This window comes from Callorhinus ursinus, unplaced genomic scaffold (assembly GCF_003265705.2).
Source record: "Callorhinus ursinus isolate GAN/ISIS: 27379988/994484 unplaced genomic scaffold, GSC_fseal_2.0 scaffold20, whole genome shotgun sequence".
NCBI classification, from domain to species: Eukaryota; Metazoa; Chordata; class Mammalia; order Carnivora; family Otariidae; genus Callorhinus; species Callorhinus ursinus.
This window is the reverse complement of record NW_027397082.1, coordinates 22,872,392-22,895,174: the sequence shown is the minus strand read 5'-3', so window position 1 is coordinate 22,895,174 and position 22,783 is coordinate 22,872,392. Positions and strand designations below refer to the sequence as shown.

The following is a 22,783-nucleotide window of genomic DNA, read 5'->3' as shown; positions in this document are numbered from 1 at the left end:
TGATTAACATAACAATAAAAAAATTAAAAAAAAATAAATGCCTGTTTGAGATACAGGAATGAATAAAGCTTGGTTCTTCTTCCTATGGGATTTCCAATCCAGTGATTTATCAGAAGTTTTTTTTAGCTGCATCTTTTCTGAGCTGTGCAGAGACCACTCTTGGCTTCCCTGTGTCCTGGTCCAGAAGACTGACAGACCAGGGGGTCCCAACTCATCCAGGGGCTCTGGGTTCTAACGCTCTGCTTTCGAGAAAGTTTCCAACTAGTGGAGAAGTTCCCACCTGTTCATCTTTGAACATCTTGTATAAGGGCATGAAGAAATTCTGGAGAGGCTGTCTGATGTTAACAAAATGAGGTGTCCTGGGAGAGCTGCTGGCTACCTTACCAATGACAGTGATTCCCAAGGTGCCTGCCTCCATGCACACAAGTCCTCAATTCTGCTTTTATAGCGTGAAAGCAGACATAGACCATACTAAATGAATGGATACAAAGTGTTCCAACTAAACTTTATTTTCAAAAACAGGCAGCTAGCCAGGCTATGGTTTATCTACCACTACTCAGAACTGTTCTTTCCTCTTCACTGTCAAAACTACTTCTCCCATCTTGAATCCCATACTCTTAGCATCCTGCTTTCTATGCCTACTTCATCAACAGACTCCGCCCCCTGGTTTTATAAATGATTATAAATGATTGGACAGAGTTAAGGAGTTACCCCCACAATTCAACACCCTCCCTCTCTGACCTTCAATGATAATGATGACAACAACAACAATCATAAACATTCATTGCTTGCTCTATGCCCAGCCCCACTCTGAGGCCCACTAGACAGTAAGTCATTTAATTCTCACAACATTCACCTGAGGACACTGAGGCCCAGGGGAGTTGAGAACTTGTCCAAGGTTTTCTAGCCAACTGAAGGGGGAACTAAATACAGATCAGAGTTCGTATTCTTAACCATGACACAAGGCTCAACTTAACAATGTTTGCGTATATTCCCCTATGTTCTCCACATTCACCAGAAAGTCATCTCTTAAGGGCACTTGATCACATGTTATTTTTCTCTGTGTCCTCCAGCCCAACATCCAGAGCAGTGCTTTGCTCATATTGGGTACTCAATAAATTTTAGTCAAATAAAAATAAGCATATGCATTTTAAAACAGGTCTTGTTGGAGGCAACTTTTACCCAAATGAGTGGCTCCAGTGGTAGGAACTCCTGACCTACTGTAACAGGCTGATGGGGCAGCTCACGGGGATGGAGTGTCTTCAGTCATCACACCATATGCCAGGTATGTGGCAGCCCATTCCTTTAATGGAGCAACCATCATACGGAACCAGGCAATGTTCCTACATTTACTTCTCTTTCCCTCTTTTTGCTTCCCTGCTCACAGTTGCAAATTACCTTCTAAAAACTTGCGGATCATAGAGTCCTTAGTGGCCCGAGAGAAACCATCTCCAGGGATTGGATTAGATGTACTGGCCTGAAGCATTTCGACATCTAGAAGAAAAGGAAACTGAGAGTTTATATGTTGTTATTCCACACAGGCAAAGAGATTTTACAGATGGATGTACAAGATTTGATGAATCAAGAGATTCAAGAATTCATGAATCCATCCATCTTCCCATCCATGCATGCAGCATCCATTCATCCATCCATCCATCCATCTATCTACTTAATAAGAACCCCCTGTAAGTGTTAGGTGTAAAGGAGAGCAACATTCACAACCCTCAGGCCCTTTCCTAGACCACAGGACTCAAAAGATATAGATATTATGCTCTTTTGCATTTGAAACAATGGGCTTAGTTTTTAAATGTATAACCATTGCATTGTTTTCAACAACCAAAAACCAATGGGAAGCAGGAATTACAAAGAGTAGGTAAACTGTGGTTTACTCAAACAACGAAACAGTACGCAACAGTTAAAAAGAACACGTTGGAGCCACTCTTATCAATGTAGTGCCATCTCAACAACATAATAGTACCATCTCAACAGCATAGCAACAAGAACTCTATTTCTAGGTCACCCATGGACTTGATTATTTATAGGGAGGAAGCACATTGACCTTTGGTTTTCACTATTAAACATAAACCCACAAAGACCAAAACTGTGTGTTGAAAACCATTCAGGTCTCATAGTAGCTTCTACTCTAACCCAAGTAACCAACAGTGCCCTATTACTTTATGACTCTGAAGCATGCTTTTTGGGAGCAAAATATTTCAGCCTTGTATTTAAAGTAGAGCTTTGATATTATCAAAGATTGCATTCACTAAGTCATATCACACAATTACTGAGAACTTATTTGCTTAGGCAAAATATGTAGTTTGAAGTTGAATAGTATACTTTGAGGAAAAAATGGTTTTAATTTAATCAATATACATAGATATGTCATTTCCTTACCACTTTGATTTTTGGGGGCCAGCTAAATCAAATCTGGTGAATTTGTATGAAGATTTTGATGCAATTATTTATGTTACATTTCCCAAGAACAGTCACTGAAAGGAGATCATGGTCACGAAGTAATGTGAAGGATAATAAACTTCATATGATATAATCCTCGTTTTGAAACAAACTATTTGTATATACATAGAAAAAAAAGACTAGAGAGAAACACATCAAAATGCATATAGTGGTTATTTCTGAAGCAGTATAGATTACGGACATTTTATTTTCTATTTTATACATGTCTTCGTCTTCCAAATTATCCACGGTGGTTTCTGGGGCTTTCATAAATGAGAAAAACCTTATTAACACTTTTTTTTTTTTTTTAAAGATCCAGGTAGGGGCACCTGGGTGGGTCAGTCATTAAGCGTCTGCCTTCAGCTTAGGTCATAATCCCCGGGTCCTGGGATCAAGCCCCTCATCGGGTTCCCTGCTCTGCGGGGAAGCCTGCTTCTCCATCCCCCACTCCACCTGCTTGTGTTCCCTCTCTTGCTGTGTCTCTCTCTGTCAAATAGATAATATCTTTTAAAAAAATTTAAAAAAAAATTAAGATCTGGGTAATTATGACCAAATACGTACAATTAGATTTTCAAAGCAAAAATAACTTCAGGTTATTGAAAAAATAAAAAAATAAATTGGGGTTCACCTGTCAATTATCAGATCAACTGATTTTTTTAATTATAAAAAATGACAGATTTTAAACTTTTCAGGGACCAGACATTACATTATTACAAAGCACAGCTCTTACTTCCATACTCCTGTGATAATCAAAATATAAATTTTATAACCATAAAAAATAACACTGAATAAAAAAGTTGCAGACTGATGTTTTCGGAATGATATGGTTTATAAAAAGTTTTGAGGCCCATAAAACATTACATGCTGGGAAGGATAAATGCTGAATTCATGGTAATGGTTACCTCTGAGAGGGAGAGGGAGGGAGTACAATCGGATCCCAGAGAGGATGCACAGGGGGCTATAATATGTAATTTTAAAAAAAACCTGAGACAATAAAAAGAAAGAAAAAAGAAATGCATACTCTTGATGAATCAGAATCTTTAACAAATACAACATTTAAGAAAATCAATATAGAACCTATTGCGCCCAAGAAGATTCTACTTTTGTATTTGCTTGTATATGTAAAAAGCAGCTCTGGAAGTAGATATGAAGAATTAATATTAGTGGTTCCCTAGCACTAAAAAAGATGAGGGACAAGGACTAGAGAAATATTTTTCACCATTCACCCTTTTATAGTTGAGTTTTTTAACCTATTGAAAAAAACAATATAAAGAAATACAGGGCTTGGATCATGTTTGTGTTACCTTAAATATAATCCAAAAAAGAAGAAGAAAAACCAATTCCTTTTTTCTACCTTTTCAGTTTATTGTTTCCTGACACAGTGGAGACATTGCATGGACTATAATGTAACTTGATACTCTCTAGTCCAAAGCTCTGCGGTTCCGAATGAGGAACCTCACCTGTCACCGCTGAAGTCTATAACGTAAACCACAGAGAGATCAGGGTGATGGAACAGATTCTGAAACATACCCGGAGGTGTTTTAATTTTAAATTTCTGATAAGAACTCACACTTAATTCATTCTTTAAAAACTCAAGACTGGAAAAATTCCACTTATTTGAGATTTCAGTGAGTTCAACTCACTGAACTGTGGCTTTATGGAACACTTTCCCCATGGAGTTAGAAACTTGGGAAGAAAGGTGTATTCTATAGGTATGAGCCCTGCTGGGAGAAGGACCCTCCTCTACCTGACAAAGACCCTGTATTATTCTCCTCCTAACCACCCCCACCACAAACTCCACCCCACTAGCCACCTGACCTTGACCCAGCCAACTTTTGAAACTCCTCACTTACATAGCAATAAAACATGGAGGAATCTATCCCAAAGTAAAGACTTGCTTGGATCAGACACCCCTAAAGATGATGGGAGGGAGAAATTCCACAGGCCTGGTGCTGCACCTTCTAGGAAATCACAGCCCCCTCAGGCTCCAGCATCTCCAAGAACCTGGGCAAAGCAGCACCAGGACAATTTCTTTTCTTTTGTTTTTTATTAAATTCAATCAATTAACACAGAGCGTATTATTAGTTTCAGAGGCAGAGTTCAGTGATTCCTCAGTTGCATATAACACCCAGTGCTCATTACATCACATGCCCTCCTTAATGCCCATCACCCAGTTACCCCATCCCCTCCCCCCCTCCAGCAACCCTCAGTGTGTTTCCCAGAGTTATGTTCTCCTATAGTTAAGGAGTTCCTTAACTTATAGTTAAGTTCTCCTATAGTCTCCTAAGTTCTCTTACGGTTTGCGTCCCTCTTTGTTTTTATCTTATTTTATTTTTCCCTTCCTTCACCTATGATCCTCCGTTTTGTTTCTTAAATTTCACATAGGAGCGCCAGGACAATTTCAATCATCAATAACCAAACCCCCCAGACTGGCAATGCCAGACTGCAAGTTTCACAACCAGCCACCCATGTTGACAACGGTAACACAGTCACGCAACAGCCTAGCTGTTTTCACTAACAAAGTTCAATTTGAGAGAACTGATTTCCACGTCCAAGAGATAGATGCACAATTAAAGAAGCTACAAAGAGTATTAGAAAAATAAAATGTGGAAGAAACTTGCCACAGCAAGAGCACCCCTGGCTGGACCTGGCGTGCTAACATAATAAGAATGCAGGCTTCTGCCTCTGGTACGATGACCCTCATCCTAAATATGCTGGGGGTTTTGTGGGTTAAAGCATTAAAAAGAAAAAAAGAATGAGCACTAGTAATAAAACATATCACTATCGGGATCCCTTGATACATTGCACTGAGGAGGACCCAATACCATTTCTATGGTATTCTTCCAAAAATTCACAACCTCGGTCCATCACAGAAAACATGTGATGAACCCAAACTGAGGAGCTTTCTACAAAATAAGTGATCAGCACTCAAGACAAGGAATGACTGAGGGACTCTTACAAACTGGAGGAGACTAAGGAGAAATAACCACATGCGTTGTGAGATGCTCTGTAGGCTCAACGTCTAAGATCCCATCAGCATCTAGCATCTTACCTACGGGGTTGGGGAAATCTAGTGCAGTGTGAACAAGGCCTAGAGGTCAGTTGGTGGTACTGCACCAACACTTATCTAGCTTTAGTAATTATGCTGCAGTTATATAAGAGCTAGTATCAGGGAAATCTGGAGGAACGGTATACAGGAACACTAGCGTTTTTGCAACTTCTCTCTAAGTCTAAAAGTATTTCAAAATAAAAAGTTTTGTTTTTTTTTTTTTTTAGGAAAAAAGGAGAAAGAGGAGGAGGGGAGGAGATTTGAAAGGCAGAGGAGGAAATGCAATGGGAAAACTAAAGCAGCACATCCCCCAGGGATGACCTACGCTGACCCTTCCCTGTCCCCCTACAGACCACATTACCTTCCAGTGACACTTGCGAGCCATGCACATTGAGTACTGTGACCCAGGTTGAGCTAAATGAGCCACCTGTAACAGATCTTTTTCCTTTGTAATCACGCCTTAACTGGATCCGCTAAATATCTGTCCTGTGACCTTAGTAGAGTTATTTCTCCTCCCTGAGACACCTGGAAGGGTGATGAGAGGCTTGGGCAGTAGGGTCAAAATGCATAGGTTCCAATTTTGATTCTTCCACCGCTGGCTGGAGGACCGCGACACCCACCAGTCTGACACCAAGCAGAGTTTTTAGATCCACCTGATGGTTCAGGCACCCAAGATGACCATGACCATGCTGGCACCAGTCTATTCAGGAGGACGCAAGATGCAGGCCAGCAGGATGGCACCAGGTGCCATTCCTCCTCGAGGGTAGTCTTTGTGCCAGCCCAGCAGCTCATGGGCAAGGAGAGGCAATCTGGGTCAGGCAGGTGGAGAGGCCACCCTGGTGAAAAGCCCCATGGTCCACGGGAGCAGCATTTCTCATGACCACTCCCTAGGCAGCCTTCCAGGGTCCCCACGAGCAGGCCAAAGTCACTGCTCCCAGGGAAGCCCAAAGTGTGCTGTCCCTTTGGGGTACTTATAGTCCACATATAGCTCCTCCCAGTTCCAGATGCAATTTACCAACCAATTAGGGGTCATTTTTATCATAGGCAATGTTGCCTAGAAACATAGTTGACATTTGACTCTTATTACGTTACCAAGGTAACAGAGCTAGAAAGTCAACTGAAGGTCAAATTCTCGAGCAGAAGGGGAAATGATAGCTGTCACGTTAACTCTTCGCCCACGATTATCTTGGGTCAAGTTGTTTAAATCCTCTCAGCTTCTCTCTTCCTGTCTGTAAGACGGTGATAATAGTAGTATGTATCTCATAGGTTTGCCATGAGTATTACATGAGAAGCTGGCCAAGTGCTGAGCACAGTGCCTAGCCCAGAGAAAAGTGCTAAATAATGCTAGCTGCTATTACTATTACTGTTATTACTATTATTGTTATTATTAAATTCTATACCCAGGTTAATGTCCTAAGCAGAGAATAGTTTTTTTAAAAGGACTGAATTTATACTTCTTTTTTTTAAAGACTTATTTCTTTATTTTAGGGGGGGAGGGGCAGAAGGGGGTAGAAAGAAAGAGAGTCTTAAGCAGACTCCCTGCTGAGTGCAGAGCCTGATGAGGGCTCAGTCTCACAACCCTGAGATCAAGACCTGAGCCAAAACCGAGTTGGATGCCTAGCCAACTGCGTCACCCAGGCACCCCTATACTTATTCTTAATAGTAACTTTGTTGGAAGTCAAACCTCCTTCAGAGTGATAAGTGCTTATGGGTTAATTCTAATATCTGAATTTCCACACATATTCTCAAATATCACATGTATTACATTTCCTAGTAAAGAATTATACCCATTCAATATTTTTATATTTGAATATACTTAAAGCATAGGGGAAATCTTAAGATAACAAATGCCAATGCTTTACAATAGAATTATGTGTGGAAATCTGACTCACACACAAGGCTTGCCAAGCATTTTCTGGACCGTGGCTCTTGAACACCAAGTCCCAGACAGAAAGAGCTGCAGGCTTCTCTCCTCCTTTGCCAAGGCTCTGCCCATGCAGCCCAGACCCGAGCTGGAGGCCCCATGCCCATTTACCCTGTGCTTTCCAGAGGCCCATCACATTCTTTATTCGTGGGCTCAGCAATGAACACAGAAATTCTAGTAGCTCTTCACTGCCTTCTGGCCCCATCCTGTGCTGCCAGGATCCTAGGTAGAGGCTGATCTTAAAAACAGAGGCTAAACCCAGAGGATGCGAGGCACGGCTGGAAGAGCAGGATGGGAGCAGTGTGCAGGGAGGACGGGGAGGGTGGTCTGCAGACACAGGAGAAAGCCTGGGGATCTGCAGTCAAGACTCTGACTCATCTGCTCAGGGTACAATCATAAGTTAGAGGAAGGCAGCAACTGAAGCAGACAAGCAACAGAGGTGAGGGCACTGGCCACTGACTGAGTGACCGGTGCAGGTCAACATCGCGGTCAGAGGTGGCAGTTACCTGCATGGACTCTGGTATCCTGGAGAACTGGGCTCAAGCCCTGGCTCTGGCTCGTACTAGCTCTATGGCCTTGGGCAAGATAGCTGTAAAGTGGGGACACCTAACAGTACCTACCACACAGGAAAACCGTAGGGGCCGGTGGAGACAATGCTTATAAAATATTTAGCAACATTGCCAGGCACTAAATATTAATGGATGTCATTATTATATAGAGGCAACCTAGATAGTGTATTAAGTTTTCTATTGTTACTGTTAAAAAGTTACCACAAACGTAGTGCCTGAGAACAACATAAATTTATTACCTCACAGTTCTGTAGTTTGAAAATCTGAAACGGGTCCCACTGGGCTGAAATCCAAGTTTTGAGAGGACTGCCTTCCCTTCTGGGAGCTCTAGGGAAGGACCTGCCTCCTTGCCCCTTCCAGTTTCTAGAAGCCGCCTGTACTCCTCGGCACGAGGAGTCTCTTCCTCCATCTTCGAGGCCAGCAATGCTGGACTGAGTCCTTCTCACGAAGCCCTCTGTGGTCTGTTTTCTGATTCCTTCTTTCACTTCTCAGGACCGCTGTGATTGTACTGAGTCTACCCCCATCATTCAGGACATTCCCTTTATGTTAAGGCCAGCTGAGTAGCAACCTTAATTCCCGCTGCAAATTTCCTTCTCCTTTGCCAGGTCATCGAGCCCTTTCACAGATTCAGGGGCTCTATTGTGCCTACCACAGATGGAACCAAGGATCAGCACAGTTAGCCTGCCCCAAATCCCCTTCCTGTACGGGGCTGGCAAGGGCCATGTGATATAGGGCTTAGGGCACACTCAAGCAAATCCACCGTGGCCACACGTGGCCTCAGCAGCCCTGGCCTGACGAGGGCATTACACGCTGCCTCAAATGAAGTTACCTAAAAATGACTTTCTTTCCGCTTATATTTTAAATAAAATGATTCTTTTTATACTGAATTGAACATAAATTATCTCGGAGGTAGACCAAGAACAGCAAATATATACACTGGCCTCCACGTCCCTATTCTGTGTCCTCAAGGCAAACGCTCATCAGTCCTAGCATTCTTTCTGGCCACAGGATCCTCAGCCCAGCCCCTCGGGCACTCAATACCAACGAACTGACACTGGCACAAGAAGTTACTTTTCAAACACTATTTGCCATATCTGTATTAGGCAGTAAGTCCTAGTAATAACAGACACTACCCTTTGTAATAATAAAGAAAGTGCCCAGTTGTTGGGAGTTCGTGAGTAATAAGACTCAAACTCTAAATGGGACAACCCCCTGTGCACATACAAATCAGGCACACGGTGAGTACCCCAGCAGTGGCTGAAATACACCGAAAATTCTGCAGGTGAAGGCAGTCTGCTTCCATACAAAGGACTTTTTTGTAAAGGAATCCCTCCATTCCTGGATGCTCAGGGTTTGTACTTCAGATTCCAAGCACTTAACCTTCATCACTTGTCAGTTAAAAGTAAACTAAAAAGCCCGAAGATATGCTGGTCTAAGGAGAAAGTGCAAAGTTCTTTCACTTCAGCAGAGACAGAAAGAAAGAAAAAAAAAATATATATATATATAACAAGGAGACCCAGGGGCCACAGTCTTCAGGGAAGAGCCAGCTGCAGAGTTAAGCTGTACCTCATTTAGGGAGTCAATCAGAAAGAACCCATTCCTGGGAAGAAAGAAGCTTGAACAGATGAGAGAAATCCTAGGCAGGCACTTAATTAAGGAATGAGTCAAGAGCAATAATGAATTTTCAAAGAAGCCCATATGATACTCCTCAGGGGACATAAATCTAGATCATTTAGCTGCGGTGGAAACTCCATCCAGATTATGTGTTGTTAATTTAATATAAAACCCAATCTGAGTATATAATACAGTAAAATGTCAGATGCCGAGAGGCTATTCTTCTGGAAAGGCTCTCAAGCCCTGAAAGCAGGTCAAGAGAATTTTCTTTTCAGCAAGTATTTTTATAGCCAAAAAACAGCCATAGAGCCAGGAGCAGCCTGGGAAAGCATTTGACGATGACCTGAAACCTGACTGGTTCCACCTGCACTCAGGTGGAATAAAGTGCTTTCACTGGTCACGTCGGCAAGGTAGTCCAACTTCCCCATACGCTGATGGAGAAGTGGTTGGAGGGAGAGAGACGGAGGGAGGGAGCGGTGGTCACACACACACACACACGGGCCGGGGGGAGGGGGAGAGAGAGAAACAGAGTCAGAGAGGAGGGAAAGAGCAATCTGAAATTACAGGGGCTAAGGAGGAGTGGGCAATGAAGAAGGAGGGGCTAAGGATGAACGGGACTAGGAGAAGCGACAAGTCTGGCCGGTCTCTTAGGCAGACGAGTGCCTCAATACAGCACTCCTGGCCGGCACACAGACACTCGGCCGGCAGGAATCTGTCCATGAGCTGAGTTCACGGCAGGGTGCAGGGGCACCACGACTTGCTAAGTCGCACACCCTCCTCCCCTCATTCTCCACGGCACTGTCATGGTTTGTAGTTATATGTGTAGTGATGCGGTATTTTGTTTCATACCCAGCTCTAGAAGGACAGCTCTGGGAGGCAGGGATCATGCCGTCTTGTCTACTGACTCCCTGTCACCTGGCACGGTGACTGAAACCCACGAGGGGTTTGAGAAATACTGCTGAATGAATGAATGTGTGAATGGACAAACAGGAGGAACAAGCACATGAATATGGACAGGGAGGTGTCTGGGCTTTGTGAAGGACTCTGGGCATTTTCCAAGCCGAGAAAAGAGAAGGCAGCAGGAACAGTGTGAGCAAATTAGAGGAGACGGGGAAGGAAAGGGCAGCCTGGAGAAGCCACTACCGCCCAAGACGTCCCGCGCTCAGGACCCTCTAACAGATGTCTCACCACCACCTATCAGGAAAGTCTTTGCACCAGAATGTCAACCAAACTACTCCACCCCCCAAAACCCAGAACAATTTTCTATTTTCTGGCACTCTCAAAATCAAGACATAGTTGAGCGCCTGTTGTGCACATCATTGTGGACGATACGCGCTTCTTAACCGAGGTGGGAGCCAGTAACCAGAGAAGGACCAGAGAAGCACATAACCAGAGTGCAAAGCCATCAGCTTGCAATGCCCCCAGGAGAGCGTGACCCATGGCTATCCAGGTCCAGAGGGGAGCAAGTTCACCGCAGGTGGTGGGGATTTTATCTTATTAGCTTTTAACACCTTTAATACAGCAATGCTGTCACTAAGTGCTTACGTCCCTGACACAGTTCCCCTACACCTGGAGGAATAGAAGCAATAGAACTCAGCCGGTGCCTTCGGCCTCCCTTTTCCCCACTGGGTCAGTTTCAGCCTTCATTTCTATTTAGTGTCTGCATACGCTTACCCTTAATAAAGATATTTATTTCTTATATAGTAATGTGAGGAAGTTGATGGTTTAAATGTCTTGAACAAAAAATTCTCCAGAGAATTGGGAGCAAAGTTGAAGGTCTGATAAAGACACAGAGTTACCACCTGGTGGCAGCATAGCTAAACTAAAGACCGTGAGTGTGTGGGGGGGGTGGGAGTGTGTGCGTGCGCGCGCGCGCGTGTATAGACCCACAAAAGTTCAGGGGAAGGAGATCCTGGAGCAGAATCGAAATCTCAGGGTCGGAAGCCAACATCACGCCCCCGCCCCCACTTCATTCAATGGGGGCCGTTTCCCTCACAAACTTGCTACTTAGTGGTTGTTTGGATTCCCTTTGAGGAAGGGGACTTCATTCCTAGCCCTTTTCCAAAACTCAAGTCAGAAAGAGGCAGATTTGTCCAGACAGAGTTGGGTGACCTCCAAAGAAGTAGTAAAGAACTGGCCTAAAGCCTGTACTCCATAATGTTCGTCCTGGGAACAAATGTGGGAATGAATGTAGCCTAAACTCCTTAATATGTTTACTTTCAGCCTCGAGGGTTCAGTGGTAACAAAGGTGGGGCGCTGATCAACGTGGCTAGCGAGACATTTAGAAAGAGCTCCTGTCTAAGTGTCCCTCCCAGATCTGAGAAGGGCAGGCCAGGAGAGTATTCTCTCCCAATGGGGCGGCAGGCAGACTTGTCCCCAGGAATGTGCAGACCCAGATTCCTGACCCAGTCCTCCCTCAGTGGGAGTTAAATAAGCTACTAAATTTTGGAGCCTTAGTTTTCTCCCCTGTGAAATGGAGCTAATTCTATCCACCAAGGCCGAGGATACTTGGACAAAATAACAGATGAGATAAAAGCAGTCTGCTTACTAAAAAGGGCCGGCAGATGTTGCAAGTTATTACTGTGCCAGGTGGTACTGCAAATACATATCTTAGATTTATCAGTTTGTCCTGCTTATTTAAGGAACTAGACCGTCTTCTCTCCTAGAGAGTCACTGCTAATAAAAGGAACGGTTCCTCCCCAGGTCCAAGTTGCTGCTCCTTCTGGGCCAATAGGTCAGTGGTCCTTCTCAAGATTAAACCACAGAGACAGAAACACAAATCAAATCAGGTCTAGAATCAGAATATTCAGAGTTTATATGATCCGGCAAATGAAAAATGCAGTGAGCTTCCTTTCCCCATCCTCAAAGCAGCCAAATTCTACAGCCTGCCTATTGGTGGCCTCCTCCTGGCTCCAGGGCAAGCAGAATCCCCCTGACCCCGTGTAACTTTGCACCTCACCAACAGCCACAAACCAGGCTCACTCCATAGCCCTCCACTGCCTTGGGAAGAGCTGGAGAGGTTCACTGCTCCCGCTGTGTGTGGCTGCCTTTAGCATAAGCGCAGCTTTCCACTGGGTTGGCGCTTCCAGGGGGATAACAGGTGTTAAGGCTCTGTGTCAACACAAAACAGCCAGTGAAGTGGGGCATTCTTTAACTGTTCAACTGCCGCACAGTAAGGACACAGGAGGAAATGCTGATACACAGTCTCAGGCTTCCCAAGTAGGTTCCAGTTGTCCTTCAAATGTTCTTTTGTGAATGGGTCTCAGTTCCAGATTGGAAAGGACAGTGTATTGGCCCCTCTTGTGACCCCGACCCCCAGAAGTGGCAAGCAGCTAAAACACAGGAGATGCTCCAGAAATGCCTGTTGGGCCCCCCGGGGAGACAGAGGGAAGTGCAAGTGCCCAGGGCACCAGGGGCCGCTTGGTGAGCTGACCTCAGGGCCGGGGCTGTGGCAGCGAGCTGGCTTCTTTAGAAGAAACCAGGACTAACACTTAACGGCGTTCGATGGAGATTTCCAGCCGGGAGTAAAGAATATGGCTCTAGAGACAGAGACCTGAGCTCAAATGTGAGCGCCATCACTCATCCGCCGTGAGACTCTGGGAGTGTCGTTCAACCTCTCTGCGCCTCAGTCTTGTCATTTGTAACGTGGAGGCTCACCAGAGCATTCTTACGTGTCTTGAAGGGTTCAGAGAGATAGAGGATGTGGACGGGGGGATGATGCCTGCTTTCCTCGCCCTCCCCGCCGGGTCGTGACTCATTCGGGAAGAGCTTCTACCAGCACGTCCAGTCCTCCCCGTCAGGTGCAGGAAGGGAGCTTCTGCTGAGCTTTCCCGCATTCTCCCCGCTCCCCAAAGGGCAGCCAGTTGAACTAGCAAGCACCTAACAACGACTGGACCACAGCTTCCAGGTGCTGCGGCTGCCATGTCGACGTCTGCCTCTGGCCCCTGACCTGCCCACACCCCCTACTCCAAGGCACCTTCTTGGCGCCTGCTCTTCTGTTCATGGGCGGGAAACTCAAGCCCACCCCCCTGCCCCGTGCACCCAGAGCCCCTCTGTCTTCTTCTCAGGCTGAAAGCTGGCAATAGCCCGTTCCAGCCCCTTCCAGAAAGCCCTTCGTCAATAAAGCTGATACACAGATGGGTATTCGTCTCACCTTTCTTGAATCTGTTGGATAGCCCAGAGGGAAGGAGGGCTGTGTCAGGCAGTGTTTCGGAGTGCTTAGCATTTCAGAGCAAATGGTACTGACATGTTAAGAAGGTTCTTTGAGGGCCCATGGTGGGTCCTCCTGCTCCAACACCGTGCACGGAAGTCCAACATTATTTGGATCAGTAGTTCTCAAGGACGGTGGCACTGCCCTCTAGGGGAGGCTTGGAAAATCTAAGAGGGGGTTTTAGGTTGTCACCATGATGGAGGGACACTACAGTAGTTCCCCTCAGCCTCAGGGGCTACACGCCAAGCCCCCCAGGGGATGCCTGAAACCACAGATAGTACCAAACCCTACATATACTATATTTTTTCCTATACACACATACCTATGATAAAGTTCCTAATTTATAAATTAGGCACAGTAGGAGATTAACAATAATAACTAAGAATAAAATAGAACAACTTTAACAATATACTGTAACAAAAGTTATATGAACCTGGTGTCTCTCTCTGTCCCCAAAATATTTTACTATACTTACCCTTCTTGTGATGACAGAAGATGATAAAATGCTTACATATGAGATAAATGACCTGGGCATTGTGACATAGCATCAGGCTAGCACTGACCTTGCGCAGACAGGTCAGGGGGAGGATCCTCTGCTTCTGGGTCACAGCTGACCACGGGAAAGTGAGACCTAAGGGGAGACTACTGTACCAGCCTCTAGCAGAAGCAGGAAAGACACAAACACTCTGCCATGTGCAGCGCTGTCCTGGACAAGGAAGCATTCTGTGCCCCTCGTGACTTCTAAATATTGCACTAGTCATACATATAGGTTAAAAAAAACAACTTATGATATACATTTACACATATATGTTCATTTGTACATATCTGTGCATATGTACGTGTGTATATTTCTTAATTTAATATCAGTAGGTACGAAGAAAAATATGGACAAATAACCCCACCAAACTATTAGCAGCGCTATATTGGTTGGTTTTGGGTAGAGTCATATGGACTTTTAATAACTCGGTTATAACATTTCTATTTTGTTCCAAGTTTTTATAAGAATGTATTACTTTTACACTTGGAAACAACAAGTTAACCAAAAAATGGGCAAAATTTGTTAAAACAATTTACAAGAAAAATCCTGTCCTAAAGATATGATATTTTAGAAATAAGTTTACTATATATTCATCTATTAAAGTTAGGTTACCCAAAGAATCTGCTTATAAATTTCTGAGCCTGGAAACTAAACTGCTTCATAGGTAAATACAATTCGTATTTCTGCATGGTTTTAAAGTGCACGGAATTTTCCAGGAATTCAATTAGTATGAAAGTGGAAAGGAGAGTGTGAGGAATCATTTACCATTTAGGAAAATCCAGGCACTGATGCCAACATTGCTGGTGGTATGCAAGTCGCCGATACAACAGATGTGCGTCGGTCGCTCAGCACTTGAGGCCATGGCATTGGCAGAGATTCTGAGTGTCGGGGTCTGCAGCTATTTCATTCCGTCCTCATGCGCAGGAATACCGAGCCCTCCCTCTCCTTTCACTTACCTTACATTTCCACCAGGGCGTATATTTGATTTCTAAATTTTCACATGTAGGTGGGTTAGACGATATCTGAACGGCACGTCAGGGCACCAACGGGGGCAATGTTCGCTACAGAAAGGGCCCATTGGGACTGACAGGGCTGAGAGCCATGGCCTTCGCCCCTCAGATCACAAGGCAAGGTGCCTCCATCAACTCGGACCTCCAGGCCCTTGCCTGCACTTTCCAGTCTCTCAGCAGCCACAGCAGAGGAAGTTTGGAGAAGGACTGTGCTTGTCACAGCACATGATGACAGCCCTAACTCTGTGTAAAACAGGATCTTCGTCTCTCTGGGGTGGGGCAGGGGTCAGAAAGGGACTTCCACCCTCCCCCCACACCGTCCAAGAGAAGTAAGAAAGCCATGTGTCAGCAGCAGGACGGAGGCGGAACTGGGCTGTGCTACTTACAGAGGTCTTCGGTGGCCGTGGGCACGAAGGCAGCCATGGACTCATAGAGCTCCTCGTCGCAGCCGGGGTTGAGGGAACACTTCATGAGCAGGTCTGTGGAGAGGTGGGCCATGGACTCATACACGGCATCAGCCTCCTCCCCTTGCATCAGTTCCTCTTTGATGTGACTCTTCAGCATGTCCACAGTTTCCTGAAAGGGAAGATGGGACTCAGAGGCGCCCGGGGACACTCTGGCCTTCTGGGTAGAGCGAGGCCTTTGGTGCGCTTGGGACAGGCAAAGAGGAAAGGTTCACATGGGTCAGCGTTCAGCTGTCCCACCAGCCTGAAAGCTCCTGGAGGCCAGGCTCCGAGTCTTTGTCTGTTTGTTTTCTGTGTTTTGTTTTAATCTTTGTATCTCTTCCCAATGCTCAGCACAGGGTCATGCAGACAAGAGATGGGCATTAAATGTCCAATGAGCATAGGGTACAAATTAAAGACTTCCTCATGAGCACCTCCTATGGGTCAGGTACAATGCCAGGTGTTTGCCTACACATTACCTCACATCATCCTTTCCACAGCTGCTTGAGAAAGTTGCAATATTCCCTAGTTCACACATAAGAAAACCACAGCTCAGAAAACCCTAGTACCTTACTCAAGGGCGTGCAATCCTGCCTCTGACCTTTCTACTCCACCTCGGTTCCTCGAAAGGAAACAACTGATCCCCAAGGCTGTAACCCTCACTGACCAACCAGATGGAAATCCAAATGGGCTAAACAGGGCTGCAGCTAAGATGTTCTTGCCCTCATGTGTAGTCAGACGGCTCTCAGAAGCCCACTGCCTAGTCCTTGTTCCTTCCAGCAGGCTGCTCGCCAGTGCCTCCCTTGGTTTCACATGCTGCGTGCCAAGAAGAGAGAGGGCCTTGGCGGAAGTGACCCGCAGTAGGACAGGCTGCCCCTGTCCTTCTGCCTTCCTGTGGTGGTAAAGGCAGAAAGCTGGCCTCTCTGAAACCCTGCACAACTTTTCCTGGTAAGAAACTTCGGTGTTTCACCATCCTCATTTCAGCATCAACCCGCAAAAATTCTCATTTTCATCATCGCTACCTCAAGACAGCTAATCTGCTATTGACATAGTGTGTTGGTTTTCTGATGAGACTGGCCCAGGTGACAGCTGTGAAGTGCTTGGAGACTCAAGGTCTGGCATTTGTTTTCGATGTGGTGGAAAGCGGAAACGGGACAGTTCCTAGAGGTTGCAAAAACATGCAGGGACCTTTTGGTAGCAATGCTGAAGATGCACTGGCTGAAGGTGATTATGGTTGGAGAACTGGATTAATTTCGGTGCAAACTGAAAAGCCATCATTCCACTTCCCTGTTACGTAAATTAAAATAACAAGCCCCAGCATCGGCATCAAACTAGGTTCCTGTCCTATCCCTTGCTAGAGTGTGATCCGGCCACAACTATTCCGCGTTCCCAAGCCCTTCTCCTCGTTGGTTACAGACAGATAACGATACTGTCAACCTCCAAGGATTGTGGTGAGCATTAAGTGAATCATGGCATTTGCTAATCAAATAAATTCAATAAATAGTAGTCACGACTGTAAACACAGTATGTCCCCAATAAAAACTACTGGTGTGGAAATGATATACTGCATTTTATACATCTGTGCCTTTAAAGTAAAGCTGAGTAAATACTCTGGACGGTGAGCACCTTTTAGCCTCATTTATGTCAGTGACGCCCAAAACAGACACTCATGCTATTCTACTCATTCAACACACTTAATCACCCCCAAACTGTGGGGGGCCCCCTCCACGCCTCAGCGAGTCGCTGCCTTGCAGACCGTCAAACACAGAGCTCGGAGTTAAGCTTCTGGGAGGTGTAGGCTCGCTCCTGTATGGAGATAGAGAGCAAGACTAGAACATAAAGACTAGGTCTTTATGGTTCCTTTTGAGGTCTCAGCTCCACGTGAGAGGCTGAGAGTCCCCACTGTGACTCGTGAAGATGAAGGAAAACCAGAAAAGGGTGGAGTCAGGAAGGGCAGGGGTCTCTAAGACAAGAGAAGTGATACTGGGGCATGGAGCAAAGCCCAGGCACAGGATGAGATTACACTCAAAGAAGTTCCCAGAAGTCAGTGATCAAGGAGGACCTGGGGATCCAAAACCAGATGAGCAAATAAACTGGGCATATCTCTCTTAAGATCAGCAGAGGCTCAGAAAGAGACAGGCCATTAGCCTAAAGGGGAACCTTCCAGTTGGGCTCCGGGAAGCCTCCAGTGCAGAGCTTCGTTGTGGTCTCTGCTAAGGAAGGAACCAATCCTAACAGTTCACATGGACCTGACAGTGGGGGAGGCAGCTGGAAGCATTCCACCAAAGTGCCTTGGAGATGCAGGTGGGGGCGGGGAAGAGGGGTCAGCATCAACCTGCAGCAGATTCACTCTTCAAATGTCTCTGTAAATTCTTTCAAGGTGGACCTCAGTGCTTTGCAGACATTATTTCCTTTTATCCTGAAAACCACCCTATGAGCAGAACTAGCATTACCTTCCTTCTGCACTTAAGGAAACTAAAAGAAACAGGGTACGTGATTTGTCCAAAGTCACGTGGCTGGCAAGTGTTGGCCCAGGAATGTGGACCCAGGTCCATGGGACTCCAGGGCGCATCTCTTAAGCCCACACATACTGGCCCTGCCAGAGAAGAGGCACATGGGCACACGCTAGGGATGAAATCCAACCGTGTCTCTAGCAAACAGGTAAGCCCTAGGACCACACAGTGCATTTCCATTCCTGGGGCCTCTCCCGCCTTGACCTTACCACATACTCATCGATGAACTGCCGCAGGTCCCTGAAGCCGTGTTTCTCAGCAATGGTGTTGGGATAGTGGCCGTGCTTGTTGGCCACACTGTATGCCTGTAGGGCTCCTGGGCAGGTGAGCAACAAGGCAGTGAGGTTCTTCAGTCCGTACTTTGCAGCAAAATGCAACAGGGTGGGCAACTCTTCATCCCTCTGATCTGAAAAATTGTTCAGGAAAACAATGGACAAATAAGAATGAAGGCATGGGCACCCTTGTTCATGGAGACAAAGCTGGCAAGACTACCATGGCATCCAGCAGGCACTCAATCATTACTTCTTGGTTGAATGACCTAACAGCTGACAGCTTCCTTTGAGGCACAACTGAAGATTATGCCCTCAGATGACGGAAGAAATGATATGTTAATTAATTAGCAAATCTAATAATATTCTACCTTCTTTCTCTAAAAGGATCAGAGAATTCTGAAAAATAATACTAATTCAAAATATGCTGATTTTCTAAAGGCTTAAGTAGCAGCCACAAAGTACAACAGGAATCATGTTTTGACCTTCTCTGTAAATTTCACAGCACTTTATCACAATTGCTTTGTGCTGATTAAAAAAAATTAAGTCCATCTTCTTAGCTCTTATTCCAAATTTCATAAAGCATGCCAAGTAATCCTAGGTATGTTAATTAGCCTTTCCATGGCCCTTAGTTTTGAACTAGAAGATATTTCCAAACTATCTCAAAAGGGCTGGGAGGATTAATAAGATGGTATTCGGCGAGTTCTTTGTTTAGGACAGGTTTTGAATGTTGGCATTAATACACCTGAACCACAGGAAGTCCATTAACCCTCTGATTCATGGGAAACAAAGTACTCCTTAGGGTCACTATATCCCCATGACCTCCTCTGCCTACTAATATCTGGATCCATCAAGTTAAACTCTACCAAGAAAATAGACACGTTTGTGTTGTGGAGTTGGGGACAAATCTTTCTTTTGTTTGTTCGCATAAAAGTTGATTTCTAAGCCCAACAGTGAAAGATAGACAGACATATACTTTTATGTACACACACACACACACACACACACACACACACACAAATATATTTGCATACAGATTTTTTTTTTAGTAAAACAAACCCAGCTTCCTATTCACCAGGATATGATCCCTGGGATGAAGGGTCTGAAAATGTCCCCAGGACCCCACATCGGCAGGCTGTGAAATACTCTTCCTGAGCCCCAAGTTCAACAACAGAGAATATTAACACTGCTGGAGGTAATGCAGGAACATTCCACAGTAGGAAAAGGGGGAGAGGCAATAAGAGAATGGCCTCAGGAGAAGGACCTGAGGGTAATATAACCCCACCCTTCTGGCTCTCTTGGCTTTGGAAGGATGGGACACAGGGCAGAGGGCAACCAGGTTCCATCATGCAATGTGAAGGAAGAGCGGTATCCACGGAAGCACCCTACCGGGCATCCTGTCAGCCCACCAGGCACCACCCCCACACGAGCCGTTATCCCAGCTCCCAGCATGTCACATGTGCACAGGAGACTGCTCCTCCCTCCCTGAACAAATGTTTGTTTCAATCCTACAATTAGCCACCCAGGCATTGCCTCAGCCCTCACTGCGCTGACAGCCTAGCAGAGAAGGCAGGCACAGCTAAGGAGAAAGAGTACAGAGGACACCCAACATGCCAGGGGAGCCCACAGCACGTAGACAGAACCTGCCGAAGGTTCCGAGAGGTCTTCTTGAGGAAGCGCTACCTAGGCCACTGTACGGAGGTGAAGAGAAGTTAGCCAGGTGCACAGCCACCAACGAGGACAGGAAGAAACTGTACTCCCATGAGTTCAGGTGGCAAGAGGCAGGGCAGAATTTTCATGAGGTGAAAGAAGTTCATCCTTTCTGTAGAGCAGAGCCCAGGGACAGTGTAGAGAGAGATGAGGGCAGAAATGCAGCAGGAACCCCTTGGGAAGGGCTTGCAAACATGGTAAGGAGTTTGGACTTTATCTAGAAGGCAAATGGGAACCACAAAGGGTAATTTTTAGCAAGGGGTCGAGGTATTCAGATTTACAATTTAGAAGATTCTCTAGCTAGCTAGTGAAGGAATCATTCCCAAAGGATGAGCTGCAGAGCAGGAACCAGCAAGGTGCAAGCACAGGGTGACTGGATGCTGAGACCAACAAACTAGAATCAACCCACAGCTGGTTCCTGAGGCTTGACTTTTGACTCACTTGTCATCATATCTCCTTCTTCCAGTTGGTTAATTCCAAAGAGGTGTAGTCCACTCGCAGGGATATTATTCTTCAGGGACTCAGTGAGCAGTTTATCAAGGGTCTCTGTGTTGTAGGGCACAATTTTAAAGGCCTGAACATAAAAGTGAAGAAGGTCAGGTCAGATTTTAAATCCAGCCATCTCCCATTCAGCAGATGCGAAGCTGAAGAACCACGAGCAGAAACGACATGTCCCCAAAACTCAGGCTTCCTTTCAACATCCGTACCTGACACATGAACTCCACGGGATTTGCAGCATTGGACAATAAATTCCCAATTTCTTCCATGTCAGTATAATAGCTGATCACAGTTTCACACACCACTAAATCCCCGGAATAGAGCTTCAAGGAAACATTCCCAGATGAGAGGCCTGAAGAGAAGAAACAAAAATACCACAAATGTGCCCAGGAAGAATAAGGGTCCAGGGGAAGGTGTCCATGGATTCACCTTAATGGGAAAGAAATTGACTGGGGGCTGGAAGAAAGATTTGGGAGGTAGGCCGGGGAGAGAGAGGTGAGGGCAAGGGTAGAAACAGGAAGTGAGGGACGAGCACCTGAGAGGCCTCTGAGTCAGCGGAATTGTCCTCATTTGTGTTTGCAATTTAATTTTTGGAAAATTTTCATCTGTGTTGTTTGCTACAGTAGGCCCAGGACCATGGCAAACAGGAAGAAGAGTTGAGTTTAAAGCACTTTCTACAGAGGTCACTGGTGGTGACAAGGTGGGAAAGATCCTGGCGGGTGGAGCTCAGTGCTTCCCCGACACTGGACTTGGGATAACTGATTCACTGGCTCTGTTGCTGTCATGACTATGTGCTCTTTAGCTCTTCTCCACCACAGGAAGGGGTTTTGAGGGGGAAAGAAAAAATTAAAAATACACCAACCACAAAGATTCGATTCACAAAAGAGGAAATGCAACAAGTAGAGAACAGGGAAAAATAGCCTCTGCTAGTAATCAAAGAAATGCAAATTAAAACAATGGGCTACTCCTTCAAAAGGCATCCAATTAGCAAAGATATTTAAAAATGATAATGCCTAGTGTTGGTGATGGCACAGCAAACTCCACAGGACTAGTATTTCAGAAAGCAAGTAAGCCCTGTTTTTTTCCAGGATCCTGAAAAATGCCTGGCATTTGGGGCGCCTGGGTGGCTCAGTCATTAAGCGTCTGCCTTCGGCTCAGGCCATGGTCCCAGTAGGCTCACGTCATGATCCCAGGGGCATCTAGCCCTGCATTGGGCTCCCTGCTCAGCGGGAGGCCTGCTTCTCCCTCTCCCACTCCCCCTGCTTGTGTTCCCTCTCTCATTCTCTGTCAAATAAATAAATAAAATCTTAAAAAAAAAAAATGCCTGGCATTTCAGAGGCTCCATCTTGAGGAAATACTCCTCAATCCATGCAAGCATAAAGAGGCTTGATATATCAGAATTTAAAACAATAAGAAGACACTAAGAAATCAGAAATGACATAAATACATAACAACGAGGAGGCGAAAAATTAAAAGATGATACTTCTTTTTAATGGAGTATGATGCAGCTTTAAACAAGATGATTTATAAGATACAAGTCCAACACAAGGAACTGGTTTTATAAATTATGATACATCTATACAAAGGATTAGCTTGCGACCAGTAAACATTATGTTGTAAAAGAATATTTATTAACATGGGAAAATACTCATAGGTATCTTCCAGGTAACGAAAGTGGCCTAGGAAACTATACGAAGCTATGTAGTAGATACAGAAAAATACAGAAATCACTGATTTCCTTTGGGGCATACAGGCAATTTTCTATTTACTTTCCTTTACCTTGGCTGTCTTCTTCAACTTTTCAGTATTGAGCACACATAACTTTTATAATAGAAAAAATATGTTATAAAATGGAAAGTTACACGGGGACACCTGGGTGGTTCAGTCAGTTGAGGGGTAAGCGTCTGAGGGTTAAGCGTCTGCCTTCGGCTCAGGTCATGATCCTGGAGTCCTGGGATGGAGTCCCGCATCGGGCTCCTTGC

At 45.3% G+C, this 22,783-nt stretch overlaps 1 protein-coding gene across 4 annotated transcripts in view; it reads right to left on the bottom strand.

The window, feature by feature from the left end:
• The window catches only part of PIK3AP1 (phosphoinositide-3-kinase adaptor protein 1), a 126,730-nt gene that overhangs the window by 35,491 nt on the left and 68,456 nt on the right, over positions 1–22,783 (bottom strand). For all 4 annotated transcript variants that reach the window (XM_025881169.2, XM_025881168.2, XM_073904385.1 and 1 more), the window contains exons 5-9: positions 21,011–21,153; positions 20,745–20,877; positions 18,534–18,730; positions 15,755–15,944; positions 1,399–1,494 (exon numbers count right to left, since the gene is read on the bottom strand). In XM_025881169.2, the coding sequence (XP_025736954.1) occupies positions 1,399–1,494; positions 15,755–15,944; positions 18,534–18,730; positions 20,745–20,877; positions 21,011–21,153 (759 nt within the window). The remainder of the gene's footprint in view (positions 1–1,398; positions 1,495–15,754; positions 15,945–18,533; positions 18,731–20,744; positions 20,878–21,010; positions 21,154–22,783) is intronic.